Genomic DNA, 17,186 nt, shown 5'->3' on the forward strand with positions numbered 1-17,186 from the left:
GCGGCCAAGCACCGTAGTGTGCAAACGCCACATCCACTGAGCTACACAGGCTCTTTTTTTTTATTAACATGCAATTGATAATGCTATGTGCATTCATTTCACTTTTCACAATAATAATTAAAATTTAAAAAAAAATCGACAACAACTTCAACCTTACTATCACTTCTGGATCTGGCTCCCACTGACGAGACCTCAATAAAGGTCAAAACTGGTTTGGGTAGTGACCCTTCCCATAATGCATAGCATTATAAATACCCATAAGGATATGTGCTTTGCATTATGGGATCAGTGGTGCACCCAGAGGGGGACCAAGGGGCCCGGGCACCCCCTAAAGAAAAGGAAAAAACACTAGAAAAATTTCCAAAAATCTTTTCCTAATTAAAATTCATTTTTTTTATTTATGTTGTGTGCTACTTATGAAATTAGCGATCACTGCAGATGCTCAGTTATAGGTCGTATGCGATGTGTAGTGTGTATTAGCAAAACATCTACTCAACTCGCCCCCCCCCCAAAGGTTAAATTCTGAGTGCGCCACTGTATGGGATACTAAGGTAAGTCGATGTGAAGTCATTAGCTTCAATATATGAGTTGCCCCAGTCCTGAAAATAGTTCAGGTGCAAACTTTGTTTGCTTACACTTGGTATATAATTTCTTGGTATCTTTAATTTAATGAACAATGAAACTTGACAATTTTACAACTTTACAATTCTGCACTAACTATGTGTACAATTCGGTACATCACTTTACTTTCACTAATCATTACCACTCAGAGAATGACATATATTTTATAATATTTAGGCAACAGTGTTATAATTTCTTACATTACACTTTTCAATTAATAATTCATTATTCAAAAAATTCATTAATAATAATAATATTTACACTAATAATAATAATAATAATAATAATAACAACAATAATATTGAAAGCAATGATCGCACCTTTTTTTGCTGCCCGAAAACTATCATGTGCCTCCAATCTCTCTACTGCAGCTATAAGACGAGAATTTGTCAATATTGTAGGATTACTATTTGTGAAATCCACAGCAATTTTAAAAGCCAACTCCTGCTCTTCATCTGAATTGTCAAAAAGGCCACCTGATATTGATATTAAAAATCATAAATTATTCGGTAATAAATGTAAAAATGTTAAATATCATCTAGGTACAGAAAAACTATATATATATATATATATTTTTTTTTTTTTTGATGAGTAACACAAGGCTTTCTCTCTATCTCTCTGTGCAATATGATTACAATTAAAATCCATCACAGGCATGTGTAGCCCTGTGGAAATGGCATTTGCATTCATAGTGCTAGGCCACCTGAAGAAAGACCATTATAAGTTTGATTCTAGTCGCTGACAAGAACTCTTTCTAAGCCATGCTTGGATCAGTTTCTGAGTCAGCCAATCTTTAACAAGGCAAATGTTTTTTATTTTCTCCTGGAAACTGGAGTGTTTTCATCCTTCAACTCAAGAAAACAGATTACAGAACTCACTATTTCAGAGTGTTAGGAACCATAAGATGGCAGCAGATGTCTGCCATACTCTCTTTCCCCAGATGCAAATTAAAATTACTGATAGTCTTGGGCAGCTATCTGCAATTGGATCAGTGGCATTGCTAGAGCTTTTGCTGCCTCCTCAATACACACCAAAAATACTACAAAAAGTGAAAACAACATATAGGGTAAGGTTCAAAGTGCCATCTGGGGCAGACCACTCCCTCTGCCCCCACCGCACCTTAGCTATGCAACTGGACTGGCTGTCTCTCAGCTTCTACAAAGTTAGGGCCAAATGGCCTCATCTACAATTCCTTTGAGAGATAAAAGGGTTTTTGTTTTTTTAATCCATCATTCTAAAAGTTCACCAGTGTGAACAGCAGCATTAACTTATGTCATGATCTAAACCGTATGATCAACCATTTTGAGTAATTATTATTATTGCTGAAACAAATGACAAAAATAAACTATAAGATAACTTTAATAAATTTAGTTTAATCCTTTATCCAAGTGTGAGCAAACAAAGTTTGCACCTGAAAGTATCTTCAGGACCAGGGTAAGGTAGTACAACACTGGAAAACTCATTGCAAAGGTGGAGCAAGCTTACATCACTCCTATCTCAGTATCTCCCATAATGCAAAACACATCTCCTTGCGGATATGTATATGTATAACGTTATGCATAAAGGGAAGGGCCACTACTAAGACTAGTTTCGACCTTTATTGAGGTCTCTTCGGTGGGAGCCAGGCCCAGAAGTGGAGACACGGGCAGAAGCAATGGAGAGGTCATCTTTACCTATAGCAGTTGCCAAAAGGTGTGCCTTTATATTAAATTACTCTGGATTTAGAGAAAGATGTTGAAAGTTTATTTTTCACTTGGTTAGACTATAATAAATTTAGTTTAATCCTTTATCCAAGTGTGAGCAAACAAAGTTTGCGCCTCATCTCCTTGTGGGGAGATGTGTTTTGCATTATGTGTTTTGCATTATAGGATTGATGGTATCTTGCTCCACCTTTGCTAGGAGTTGCCCGGTGTTGTACTACCTTACCCCAGTCCTGAAGATATTTTCAGGTGCAAACTTTGTTTGCTCACACTTGGATAAAGGATTAAACTACATTTATTATAGTCGAACCAAGTGAAAAATAAACTTTCAACATCTTTCTCTAAATCCAGAGTAATTTAATAAAAAGATGGCACACCTTTTGGCAACTCCTATAGGTAGAGATGACCTTGCTAGAGTTTCTGCCTGATATCTCCATCTCCACATCTGGGCATAGCTCCCACTGAAGAGACCTCAATAAAGGTCAAAACTAGTCTGGGTAGTAGCCCTTCCCTTAATTTATGTGTTTTGCATTATAGGATTGATGGTAGCTTGCTCCACCTTTGCTAGGAGTTGCCCGGTGTTGTACTACCTTACCCCAGTCCTGAAGATATTTTCAGGTGCAAACTTTGTTTGCTCACACTTGGATAAAGGATTAAACTACATTTATTATAGTCGAACCAAGTGAAAAATAAACTTTCAACATCTTTCTCTAAATCCAGAGTAATTTAATAAAAAGATGGCACACCTTTTGGCAACTCCTATAGGTAGAGATGACCTTGCTAGAGTTTCTGCCTGATATCTCCATCTCCACATCTGGGCATAGCTCCCACTGAAGAGACCTCAATAAAGGTCAAAACTAGTCTGGGTAGTAGCCCTTCCCTTAATGCATAACATTATACATATCAGCAAGGAGATGTGTTTTGCATTATGGGAGCTACTGAGATAGGAGTGATGTAAGCTTGCTCCACCTTTGCAACGAGTTGCCCGGTGTTGTACTACCTTACCCCAGTCCTGAAGATACTTTCAGGTGCAAACTTTGTTCGCTCACACTTGGATAAAGGATTAAACTAAATTTCAGGTGCAAACTTTGTTTGCTCACACTTGGATAAAGGATTAAACTACATTTATTATAGTCGAACCAAGTGAAAAATAAACTTTCAACATCTTTCTCTAAATCCAGAATAATTTAATAAAAAAGGTAGCGCACCTTTTGGCAACTCCCATAGGTAGAGATGACCTTACTATTGCTTCTGCATGGTATCTCCACATCTGGGCCTAGCTCCCACTGAAGAGACCTCAATAAAAGTCGAAACTAGTCAAAGTTTGGGTCTACCTCCCATGCTGGATAGATATATATGAGAGGCTCTGTTTGGGGTAGGTTTTTGCCTGTCTCTGAGTAGAGCCACCACTGGGATTATGACTCTGTCTGGTGGTGGGGTGAGCTTGCCACTGGGTAAAGCCAACCCTGAGAAGTTCTTCTTGGTGACGGGGTGAGCCTGTCACCGAGTGGAACAAAGCTGAGTTGGGCGATCTTTCGGAATCATCTAATTTTTAGAGAGGTCTTTACTTAAAACACCTCAATAAAGGTCGAAACTAGTCTGGGTAGTGGCCCTTCCCTTAATGCATAACATTATACACATCAGCAAGGAGATGTGTTTTTCATTATGGGAGATACTGAGATAGGAGTGATGTAAGCTTGCTCCACTTTTGCAACGAGTTGCCTGGTGTTGTACTACCTTACCCTGGTCCTGAAGATACTTTCAGGTGCAACCTTTGTTTGCCCACACTTGGATAAAGGATTAAACTAAATTTATTATAGTCTAACCAAGTGAAAAATAAACTTTCAATATAGCTAACTTGAAAAAGTAATACCATGTTGAAAATGATTAAATATATGTGTGAACACTAGAAATGCCAGAAATAAGAGTTTGTCGGGGTTTGAAAGATTCTGTCATATTAAATTAAGAAATCTACACTTGGAAAGTAAGAACGGCAAAATGTTATATCCCAGCAGGAACAGAAATTGAAATACTGCATATTTCAATACAATGCATACACACACACACAAAAAATAAATAAAATAAATTATTATTATTATTATTATCATTATTAACATTTGACCTCCATGGGGTCAGAGACTCATTGCGGGAGAAACTCACTACTGCATACAATGCTCATCCAACAGCATCTTAAACTGATTCAATGTGTTCACATCCACAACACACTCAGCCAATGCATTCTACTCACCAACGATCCTCCATGCAAAGAACCTGCCTCTCGTTCCCTTGCTCACCTCCTTATACAGTTTCCAGCAATGGCCTCTTGTTCTACTCCCCTCTCCCATTCTACGAAAATTCTCTTCCATATCTACCTTTACTAGGGATCAGAGAGTGCTTGACCTAGTAATTATATCTGAGAATTTGGCTGTAACGAATATGACCACGTCGCCACCAATTGGTGAGAGTGATCATAGGATCTTGACTTGGGAGGTGGCTAAAGGTGTGGAATTTACAATTAAGACAGGGAACATGTGGAATTATCGGGCTGGTAAGTATGACAAGCTTTGGAGTTTGATTGGTTCAGTGCCATGGCATATAAAACTGCAAGGGCTGGATGTTGATAGTGCATAGGAGGCAGTTAAGAAGTGTTTGTATGAGGCAATGGTTGACTGTATACCTAGAGGCCAAATAATAAATCAAGTAGGGATTAAATGGATGAATGACACCATTAAGCTTGAGCTGGAAAAAAATAAACAACTGTGGAGGGAATTTAAGGAGAAAGGTGACCAGAAGGCACATGAATGGTATAAAGCACAGGCTAGAAGGGTAACAAGCGTGGTAACAAAAGCAAAAGCCGATTATGAAAGTACATTAGCCATGCAGGCTAAAGAGAATCCCAAGCAGTTTTTTCGATATGTTGCAAGTAAAAGAAAAAATGTATATGGCAGAATGATTTTAAAGAATGCTAATGGTAGGGAGGTAACCAAATCAGTTGATATAGATGAATTACTAAGCAAGCACTTTGCAAGAGCATATCATCCAAGTGGTGACATTGCAGGAATGAAAGAACCAACAGCTTATGCGGAAATTGTGGTGAATGAAGTGGAGGTGAATAGTCTATTACAAAACCTCAATGTCAATACATCTGTGGGATTGGATGGTATACCAGCTCGTGTCATACGTGAAGTGGCTAACGAATTATCAGTGCCCTTGATCATTTTGTTTAATTTAAGTCTCGGGGTCTAGGTTATTCCCAAGGGGGTGAAAAGAGAGGAAAATAGTTCCACTGCATAAAGGAGGTTCCAAGACTGCTGTTGTAAATTACCAACCGATCAGCATATCAGGAATCGCTGTCAAGGTCTTGGAGAAAATAGTCCAGAGGAAAATACAGGATTGGATAGATGAAAATGGGATACTGTATGGGGGGACAGCACATTTTGTGAAGGGTAGATCATGCCTCAGTAACTAGCTCACGTTTTATAACAGTGATGGCTGAACTGGATAAGGGTAATGGGTTTACAGTGATTCCACTGGGCCTTGCTAAGGCCTTTGACAGGATACCACATGGAATTCTAATCAGTAAACTGCAGCATATGGGGATGGATATAGGGTTGGTGAGATGGATAGGAGGGTGGTTGACGGCGAGATATCAGAGATTGGTTTATTCAGGAGTAGAATCCAAAAGACGGCCTGTGAGTAGGGGTGTGCTGCAAGATTCTGTTCTTGGACCACTATTGTTCAATTTGTTCAATAACGATACAGGAAAGGATTTGAGAGGAACCGTTCATTTCTTTGCTGATGATGCAAAGTTGGGTGGAGCAATAGTGAGTGCACAGGATGTCAAAATTTTGCAGGATGATTTGAATAGTTTGGAGGACTGGGCTAAGGAGAATGGATGTCAATTTAATGTGGCAAAATGTAAGGTTAAGCATTTTAGAGTGAAAAGATTAGCAGCAGTATATCACAATGGTGGAACTGTACTCCAGGAGATTGACGAGGCCAGAGATTTGGAGTGTTGGTGGATATGTAGTTGAAGTTTAGGGGGCACATTGCAAAAGTGCTAAATCAGCTCATCAAATCACTTGGGTACTGAAAAATACTTTAAAAAGCAGAGACAAATAGGTTACTGTTCCTCTGTATTGAGCCTTGATAAGACCCCATCTAGACTACTGTACCCAGATATGTGCGCCAGGGTTTCTTCTAGATGGGGAAGAGGTGGAGAGGATCCAGAGACAAGTGACCAAGATGATAGCAGGTCTATGGAATAAACCTTTTGAGAACAGGTTGAAGATTTGTGGATTGCAGAAATTGGTTGATAGGCTGAAAAGGTGTGTACGATTGAGACATTCAAATTACTGAAGTGTTTCTATAGAATTAATTCAGAAGATATTTTTGAGAATAGGACTGGTAGTGAGAGGACTAGGGGCCATACATGGAAGCTGGGAAAGAGTGTGGTTAGCAAGGGTGTTTGAGCTAGGTTTTTTACTTGGAGAGTGGTGAATGAGTGGAATAAGCTGCCATAGTCTGTTGTGGGTGCCATGACTGTATACGAGTTCAAGGCGAAGTATGATAGATACTGTGTGAATGTCGAATAGTTGTTCTTGACATGATGTTAGGGCCTCCCTCGATGTGTCTATGGACTCCTTGGAGTTGCCCATAATAATAATAACCCCCCCCCAACCAGCTTATATGTCTCAAACATATCCCCCCCCTCTTCATCCTATTCACGAAACTCTGCAACTTACATTCTCTCAATCTGTCCTAGTACTCCACATTCCAAAGTCAAATGACTACCTTTGTGAATCTTCTCTGTACCCTTTCCAACATCTCCTCGTCACCATGAAAACATTGTGACCAAATATGTGCACAACAATCCATATGAGGCATGATCAAGGCCCCTTATACAATGGAATCATGACCTCTCTATTTCTACATGTCAGTGTTCTCTGCATCATTGACATTATTCAATATGATGTCTTCACAACTTGTGCAATGTGGCACCTGAATTTCAGGTCCTTGTCCACCATCACCTAGATCTCTCATCTCCTCTACTTCCATTAAAGTTTCCTACCATGTGTATACTTTGCATCCCATCATTGCTTAACAAATCTCAAAACCTTACCCTTTGCAACATTGAACTGACAGTTCCACTTACCTGCCCATTCATGCAATCTATTCAAGTCCTCTTGTAAGGCATTAACATCAGCTTGACTGTGCTTTGCTCTCCCCAGTTTTGCATCATCCACAAACAGCTGGATATCACTAGTTAAACCCAACCCAAATTGAACAACAATGGCCCCAAAACTGACCCCTGCAGCAAATCACTGGTAACCTTTCCCTTTCGGGATACTGCATCCCTATATACAACTTTCTGATACCTATCCGACAGCCAGTTGCCAATCCAGCACAGAAGTCTGTTATCCAATCCCATCTGTTTTAATTTATTTAAGAGCTTGTCTTGTGGCAGTGTATCAAAAGCCTTTGCAAAATCCAAGTACGGCACTGTACATGCATCTCCCTTGTCTAAGGTATTTGTCACCTTCTTATAGTACATAAGAAAGTTAATGAAACATGATCTCCTCTTAACAAACCCATGCCGATAACCAAAGAGAATACTGCTGTTATTGACCCATTTCTGTATTCTACTTCTCACCAATCTCTCTAGGACCTTCAACACAACTCCAGATATACACAATGGCCTATAATTTGAAGCAACAGCCTTATCACCACCTTTATGCAGTGGAACAATTTTATCCTCCTTCCACTCCCTTGGAACCTGTGCTATTGCAAAAGTCTTATTAAACAGGCATGCCAATGCTACTGTCAGTTCCTTGGAACATTCCCTTAAGATGCTTGGTAATATGTAATCAAATCCTATCGCCTTATTAACATCAATGTTATTTATTTCCTCAAATACCTCCTGCTCACTCACAATTAAGCCATCCTCTCCTATGTCCTCTACACTTAAGTTCCTCATGATTCCACCAAGATCAGGATGAAACACCCTTATAAATTGATCACTGAATACCTCAACAATGTCTTCTGCAGCAGTTACCATGTTCGTTCTTCCTTTTACTTGTCACATATCTAAAAAACTCTCTAGGGTTTTTCTTAGCCTGATCTGCCAATTTCTGCGCATGCTATACTTTTCCTTACTAACTGAGTCACTCTCGTGTCCTATTCTTTATATTCTTCATGTGACTGATTACCATGATTCATCTTATACTTCCTCCAAAGTACTCTTTTTCCAGATTTCATTCTTAAGCTCCACATTCATCCATTTTACACCTACCTTATTTGGCCTTTGAGATACATAGGTATATTGATGTTGGTATGTATTCCTTTGTAAGTTCCCATGCAGCAACTCCTCATCACTCAACTCCTCGTTCCATGTTATAGCTCCAAGTTGTCTCCTAAGCTTGTCATAATCACCAGCATTATAATTCCACATATATCCTTTCCTCGCAAGTCTCCACATGACTAGCCACAACACAGGTGAATACTTCAATCACTTTCACCAACTGGAGGAAACTGTGAAACTCCTCTAACAATTACATCCTCTGATGAAATGATGAGATCTAGAACTCTTGATCCTCGCATACCTTTCTTTATGTGCTGCCTGAGACAGTTATCTCTCAAAAACTCAAGAAATTCATTTTCGTTATTCCCAAATGCTATCTCTTCATTCCAATCTATACCGCCATAATTAAAATCACCCATAATAATTACCCTTCCTTTGTTCACTAATCCAAGTTGTTTATACATTTCTTCATCACCAGCTTCCACATGCCCAGGCCTATAGCAACATCCAACTAAATATGTCTTCCTCTCAATCTCCAAGTTACACCACACTGCCTGATAACAATTGCTACTCTTCTCCCCCCCCTTCATGTCTATCTTATGTGGACATAATTCCCCCACTATCATCAGCAGCACTCCCCCCTCCCTTCCTGTCCTTTCTATCCTCACGAAAAATACTGTACCCTTCCATTTCTTTTCCCGTTACGATATCATCTTCATTCAACCATGTTTACCTTATTCCAATGATTTGGGGGCGAATAAACTCAATCACTGAAACCATTTCATCCCCTTAATTTCTTATCCTTTTGGCATTTGAAAAACAAACACAACAGTTCATTTTTAGTTCTATAACCAGTCCTATCTAAGCCATATGTTGGTTCTGATTTCCCCACTATATCTGCCAAATCACCTTTATCACTGCTTACCACATATACCTGTCCAGTCTCCACTTGTCTACCCACATTGCAATATACTCCAACTTCATACACACATTCACTGCCACTTTCAACATTCACTCTCTGTATTCCATGTCTCCCTGTCCACTCGAGCTCCCCCCCCTTTTCCTCCTGTATTCCCATTCCCTCTTCCTCTCTCACACACTACTACTACTGTTTCCACTGCGAAGCACTTCTGTCTCTTCAGTACCACTCTCCTGATTTTTCTCTTCATCTCTTCCTTCTAACCTATGGCATGTATTACACACCGTACTTCCACACACCATACTTTCATCCAGCACACTCACTCCAAAGCCATTCAAATGCAACCCATCACACCTGTATAATTTCATTATTCTCTCAAATATATGTCATACATCCACAAACTCCCCTCCCTTCTCCTCACACAGCTCTGCTAGCATACCATTCATGTTGGCTCTCTGTTGCAACTCATCATCATCATACCTCGGTAACACACTGACAACCTTTCCAACTAAACTCTTATCTTTCACTCTTCTCAATAGTGTCCTGATATTCGTCCCCACAGACTTCTTATGTCCACTTAGATTATTCGTACCTACAATCACAACTAACTCTCTTGCTCGTTTCTTCCTCATGTCCAAGGCCTTAATTATTCAACTCATTCTCCCATCCAGATAGCAGACTCTGTCAGTAACTGTTTCATTAAATCTTGCACTCCGACAACTTCACTCTCTATCTCGCTACCTCTCGTTCGGCCGCACTTTACTTTCTTTTCATAATTCATACTTTCTTTCACCTCCTAATCACTTAACTTTCGCTTGTACATCTTTGCATTCCTTCACTTTCTCTAACTTTCGTTTCATTTCCGTTTTTCGCAACATCTTTCGTAACTTTCGCTTTTACATCTTTGCATTCCTTTACTCCCTCAGTTTCTCCTGTTTTCGTTTCGTTTTAGTTTTTCGTAACTTTCACTTCTACATCACTGCATTCTTTCACTCCGTCAGTCTCTCTCTCTATCTTTCGTTTCCGTTTCTTTCATGTTATCATTTCAGTCAGTTTCACATTCTGTGTATCGTGGTCCAACAGTATATCGCACTTACGACAAATCCATATTTTCTCTCGTCTTTCGCTCATTCTCTCTCTCCACAAAGACATCTCGTACATTCCGCCATGCATACATATCGCACTCATGACATCGAATCAGTTTTGAAAAGTTTACATCACCAATGCTATTTAACTTTCGCGGCATTCGCCTAATAGCACCAGTCGACGCCCACGTGGTTGACCTCCTGACCAACATTGTGTGATATTCAAAATGGCAATTTAGACAAATAATTCTCATAGAATTCACACCAAAAATCACTTGGACACACTTCGTTCTAAAATATAAATAGTGAAACCCTAAAATTTACGAAACACTGCCAATTATTATTCAAAATAGCATTTATCTTTCCGGAACTCTTTCTGACACAACATATGCCCACTATGAATGGAAAACCAGAAAGGTAATATGGCACTGAATTTGAAAATATATGGTGTGAGATGAAATTAATCAGCTGAAGCAAGCAGTTTGAGAAAAGTATTCATCATAGAGAAGATGTAAGACAGCTACCAGTTCTCAGATAAGGAATGGAAAATACTGGCTAGAAAACTGACAAGCATAGTAAAGAAAGAGAAAGTTCAGTATAAGAGAAAACTGGACAGTGAGACCAAAGATAATTTAAGAGATTTCTTCTGCTATGTGGAAGTTAGAGGAAGAAGAATTATGGATGGATAGCATTGATGAATGGTTATGGCAGCAGGGAGACTACATGAAAAAATGATGTAATATAATTATTTAAGGAGCATTTTGTAGTATATATATCATAGTAGTTTTTCTCCTTTCTAAATACTTCACAGTATTTAGAAGGAGGCAAATTTTAGAGGGACTTGAAGAAAAAAAATCAGAGGTTAATGAAGTGGAATGGGATAGAAGTAACGATTAACGATTAACATTTTTGCCATAAAAGGTGAAGCAAAATGCTTTTCATACTCCCGGCTATCTGATAGGGACACGCTGAGTGGAAAAATTTATGAGCCAATTACTCGCCCTGAGTGGGATTGGAGATTAGACATCAGAATTGCGGTTTAAAATGGCTTTTGGTCTTTTGTGTTTGAAGTAATCTATTGCGTCGTAATTTGCAGCAGCTAGTTGAACCAATTTGTTGGGTGTACAGATACTTATGAAATGAACTTTGTTGCTATAGTCTGCAGGAAAGTGTAAATATAGGGGACATCTGTGTCCCGATGGAGTTGCACATTTCTTATGAATCATGGTGCGTTTAGGATCATATGTAGACATTTATTTTTCACACATTGTAACTTGAGAATATTAGTGTCAGTGGTATGGCTCCAAGCCAGAGAAGCGTAAGTAAGTATTGGACGAATCATCAGTTTGTAGATGAGAAATTTGATTCTGCTGTTCAGTTTACTGTTCCTGTGGATTAGAGGATAGAGCTGGGCAACGGCTTTCGATGTCTTTACAAAAAAGAGTCTTGATATAGCAGCTGAAAGTCAGCCTTCTGTCCAGCAGTACACCAAGGTATTTGATCTCTGTTTGCCATGGGATTTTTGTGTTGAATAGGAAGATGTCCCCTTTAGGACGCATCAGTCTCCTGGAGAATAGCATGGCTATACTCTTCTGTGGATTCACCTGCAGTCTCCATTTGCCGAACCATTTTTCAATCAGTATTAGGTTTTCTTGCAGTTTCTTGGTGGCAAGATGTGGCCGTAGAGATCTGGCTAATATCGCTGTATCATCCGCATAAAGGGCTTTGATAGATGACAATGGATTGTGGGGGATATCACACATGTATATGGAAAACAGAATTTGTGCCAGTAAGGATCCTTTTGGGACTCCAGCCAAGATGAGTTTCTGTGCTAATACTGCACCACCGATCTTAACTTGCATATGCCTGTCAAAAAGGTATGATTTAATTAAGTGACCCATTTCCAATGGTATTCCAGTTGAGATTAGTTTATGTAGTAGTCTGTAATGCCACATGTTATCAAATGCACTGGCTTTATCACGGGAAAACAGCCCCAGTGCATTGATGCCAATTGAATCCTGTGGAGATGTATTCGACTAGTAATCTGGTAAGAATAACAAATTCTCTGCAATTTTACCTAGATTTGAGATGAGGCTGTTTCGGCTGTAACTTTGAGACAGGTGAGGGTATTTTCTGGTCTTAAGGATTGGAATTATAGCTGTCACCTTTCAGCAGGAAGGGAAATGCTTGAAACGGAGGATAGAATTTATTATGTTGGTTAGATGTACAATAGCTATATGTGGTAGCAGCTTTATCACCTTGTTGGTGATGCCGTCAGGTCCAGGAGCCTTTTTGTTTTTTAATTTCTTGATTATATCATATATTTCTGCTGGTGATGTGGGTGCAATTTGATTGGAGCATGTTACAGAAGATTTTAATGAGCATCTGACATGTTGATGGATCTTGTAGATGTGACTAAAGTGTAGATGTTCATATGAAGGCTTACATTGCTTTAAATTTTCTGCAGTTGCTTCGGCTTTATTTGCATCAGTGTGGATGAAGCCCAGATCCGTTTGGAGAGGGAAAAGAGATTTGTTTTTGTTTTTGATCTTTCTGATTATGTTCCAAATGGAGCAATCGTCCGGAGAGATGGAAGTCAATCTTTCTTCCCAAAATTGATTTCTATGAGCTTTAAGGGCATCTCTCACTGCAGAGTTGAGTCTACTTAGGATTCATTTGTCTTGTGGTGCGTAGGTATTATGTAGCCTTTTTCTGGCCTTATTTTACTCCTTGATCAGGTTCATGACATCTTCTGTCAAGTTATTCGGCCTGAGGGTAGTTGTAGAAGTAGTGACTGCTGTAAATGCTGTGTTAATTTGTTGAGTCAGATCTTTAATAGCTTTTTCAATTTCTTTTTTGGATTTTATGAGAGGAACAGGACCAATATGTTTCGGAAGTACTTTGGTCAACATTTCCCGTGATATGAATGAGTGGGGGGAACAGTTTTTCTTGGTTTTCCAGCTGTAGCAGTATTGGGTTGTGATCAGATGAAAGATCATTAAGTGTCATTAAACTGTACCGGAGTCTCACATTCTGCAGTATGACTATGTTCAAGACATTAGTCCTGCAATACGTATTATGATGGGTAAGTTCAATTGGACTTGCCACTACCGCGTTGTTGGATCCTGTGCAGTTAGCAAGTATGTGTCCGTTTTTATTGGTAGTTCGACTGTTCTAGGTGGAATTCTTAGCGTTTAAGTCACCGGCAATGATGACATGCTCTCTGATGCCTAAGGTGGACTCCAAATTCGAGGACAGTAATCATTAGTGGAGGATTGTATGCTGCAATGATTTTAATCTACCAGCCGAGTTCGCGAGAACATCTACCTGTAACCTCTAGATTAGTAGTAGGTGGGATATTTACAGAGTGATGACTGATGTAATTCTTGATTAGAATGGCAGTGCCGCCGCCTCTGTGGGTCAGCCTATCAGTTCTGTACAGCTGATATCCTCTGATTTTGAGGTTGTGCGATGATCTCAGATGCGTTTCGTTTATCAAAACTACATCTGGCTGATGTCTTTGGGTGAACTCCTGGAGCTCCAAGATCATATTTCTGAGGCCGTTCGAGTTCCACCCAGTAATCTGTAGTGAGTCTGGATTTAGTTTCTTCCTATTCATAAGTGAACACTGTGATGATGGTTTGTGTATCCTTTAGGAATATGTTAGTAGAGAATGGTGAGTGGTTGGATCTGCTAAAGTCCAGTAGCATATTTGCCAGAGAAGAGGTGATAATAGCTGTCATGTTTGTGTGTGGTTCTGGTTGATCCTGTTAATGGGTTATCTGTTTAGAACGGACTACATCCTCATATGTCCTTGTCTGTCGTTACTGAGTTGTTCTTTTGAAGTCCTCTGGCTCTGGCAGATGGGCTTTTGACAATTTTTGCTGGTCTTTGAGAGGCTGTGAAGCTGAGGCCTCTGCTGTGGATCTACTGGGGGAGAAAGAGTATCTGTCTGTCACCAATCTTCTGTTTTTTGGGTTTTGTATGCAACCCCTATAGTTGGCTGTGTGAGGGCCACTGCAGTTGGCATATTTAGATGGGGTGGTTTTCGGCTTTGTGCAGATATGAGATAGAAGTTAATAAGTCTGTAGAGACATAGCCAGGGGAGGTTCGTGCATAGGCCCTGGAACTGCAGCACCCCCAATTTTTTTCGATATATAAATATATTTATTAATTTATTTATATTTGCTTGTAATATTTAATTTTATCATCAATAATCCTATGCAATTCCCTTATTTTGTATAAAAAATAATAAAAATCCATCTTGTAGCACTTAGGAGGACGAAGGAAGCTAGCAGCAATGTGTTTATCACACTGTCATATTGCTTCGCGCACAAGCACATGCACGTCATAGTGCGATGCGAGGTGCGGCACTGTCCTTCGCGCAGTTCCACTGTTGTTTATATGCAGTTTGCGCCTGTAGTAGAGTGTTCGTAGTGCTTATCGTGTTTACTCCGTCTCTTTAAATATTTGGTCTTTTACAATTAAAGGATTTAATTGTAATGTCCAAAAATTGTAAATCCATTCCTTCAATTACAATTAAAGGAATGGATTTTATTTTTAAGTAATTTTGAATTATACGAAACTGTATAATTTTATTGATAATAAACAATATTTTTTCATGTTAATTTTTTTTAAATTTTTAACATAATTTTTATATTTTATCGAAACACGCATACACGTACTTCCAGTGTGTATGTATATTTCGAAAGTTGCAGCACCCCCCCCCACACACACACACGATTTCAAGCGCCACGAGTCGCCACTGCTTATAGCCTTCCTTGGTGAGTCCTTGGCCTCCCGGGAAGAGTCCAATAATAATAATAATAATAATAATAATAATAATAATAATAATAATAATGTCACCATGCATTTTAAGGGAATGTGCAAAAGTGTTGTTTGCTGCACCCTAGATCTAGTTGTTTAATGAAAGTCTTGCAATCGGAACGGTCCTCAAGGAATAAAAATAATTCAAAATAGCAGTACTGCACATTTTAATTTCTTTTCAATCTTTTCTTTCCTTTGAAGTATTGGGAAGATTGGTTAAAACAAAATACAAGATGAAGTTGATGGACACAGAATTCTCAATGATGGTCAGCATGCATTTGTGAGGGGTAGTCTTTGTTTAGTGATCTGCATGCATTTTATGATAAACAAATATGTTAGGTAAGGAATGCTCATATGTGGCAATGTTCTTGAACTTCAGAAAAACCTGTAGAAATACTGAGAGGTAAGTCAATGGCAGTTTGAAGCAAAAGAAATCAAATTCTTGATGATATTTCAGTAAAGATATATTTCGGTGATTACACCACATTTTTTATTATTCAGTTATACAAAATACTGAAATAATAGTTCCCGACAAGTTTCGTAAATCGTAGGATTTATATCTTCAGGGGGTAAATAGTATAACGTAAATAGTATAACTTAATATAGTATCACTTAAAGTTTAAACAAAAAGTTTAAACTTTAAGTGATACTATTTTCTCCCTGAAGATGTAAATCCTACGATTTACGAAACTTGTCGGGAACTATTATTTCAGTATTTTGTATAACTGAATAATAAAAAATGTGGTGTAATCACCGAAATATATCTTTTGAACCAATTAGCCACAGAAGTCTACGCCTGCAATTTCAGTAAAGGTCAAAATTAGTCAAGTAGCCCAGCCCACAATGTATGGTAATATACCAGTAGCGCACTCAGGATGTAATCTTGGGGGAAGGGGAACGAGTTGAGTAGACGTTTAAGAATACACACTACACATCACGTACGACCAATGACTGAGCATCTGCAATGATCGCTAATTTATAAGTAGTATAGAAATAGACGACACGACACAACATAAATAAAAAAAAACGAATTTTAATTAGGAAAAGATTTTTGGAAAATTTTTCTAGTGTTTTTTCCTCTTTTTCTTTGGGGGTACGCCACTGTAATATACTGTTATATTATCTGAGACCTTCAGCGAGTCAAGGATTCATTAAGAGAGGCTATAAATCACCCAATCCAGCTGGCATACCTTCCCTTAAACTCATTCATACTAGATGCACTCACTGCCTCTCAAGGCAAACTATTTCACTCACTCACTACTCTATGAGAAAATCACCTAGCTCTTACCTTTTTCTTGACTGCAAATAAACTTAACTTTCATGATTACCCCCGTGTTCTCTCCCCACCTTCCATATAATGAAAAATTTCAGATCATATCCTATAACACCCCTTCAGAAGTTTATGGACATCTGTCATATCATCTCCCTTTCTCTTCTTAACCAGAGTCTGTAATCCACGTCCTCATAATCTTAATCCCACAATCCACATATAATCTTTGCAACTCTTCTTTGTTCTCTTAACACAGCTTCTTTATTCCCTTGGAAACAATGAGATCAAATATGTGCACAATAATCCAGGTGTAGTCTTATATAATCCAAGGTCTTTTCAATGAGCATTTTATAGTGCATATCATAGTAGTTTTCCCCCTTTCTAAATACTGTGAAGTATTTAGAAAGGAGACAAATTTTAGAGGAACTTAATATATACAGCCAAAAGAAAGTATGCATTACAG

At 38.8% G+C, this 17,186-nt stretch overlaps 1 protein-coding gene across 1 annotated transcript in view; it reads right to left on the minus strand.

The window, feature by feature from the left end:
- Nucleotides 1-17,186, minus strand: part of LOC150100948 (glutamate receptor ionotropic, kainate 2-like) — a 369,413-nt gene that overhangs the window by 330,898 nt on the left and 21,329 nt on the right. The window contains exon 2 of the mRNA XM_090401147.1: nucleotides 942-1,097. Coding sequence (XP_090257273.1) covers nucleotides 942-1,097 — 156 coding nt within the window. The remainder of the gene's footprint in view (nucleotides 1-941; nucleotides 1,098-17,186) is intronic.

This window comes from Typopeltis vanoorti, chromosome 12 (genome assembly GCF_054136105.1).
Source record: "Typopeltis vanoorti isolate ZY-2024b chromosome 12, IOZ_Tvanoo_1.0, whole genome shotgun sequence".
Lineage (NCBI taxonomy): Eukaryota > Metazoa > Arthropoda > Arachnida > Uropygi > Thelyphonidae > Typopeltis > Typopeltis vanoorti.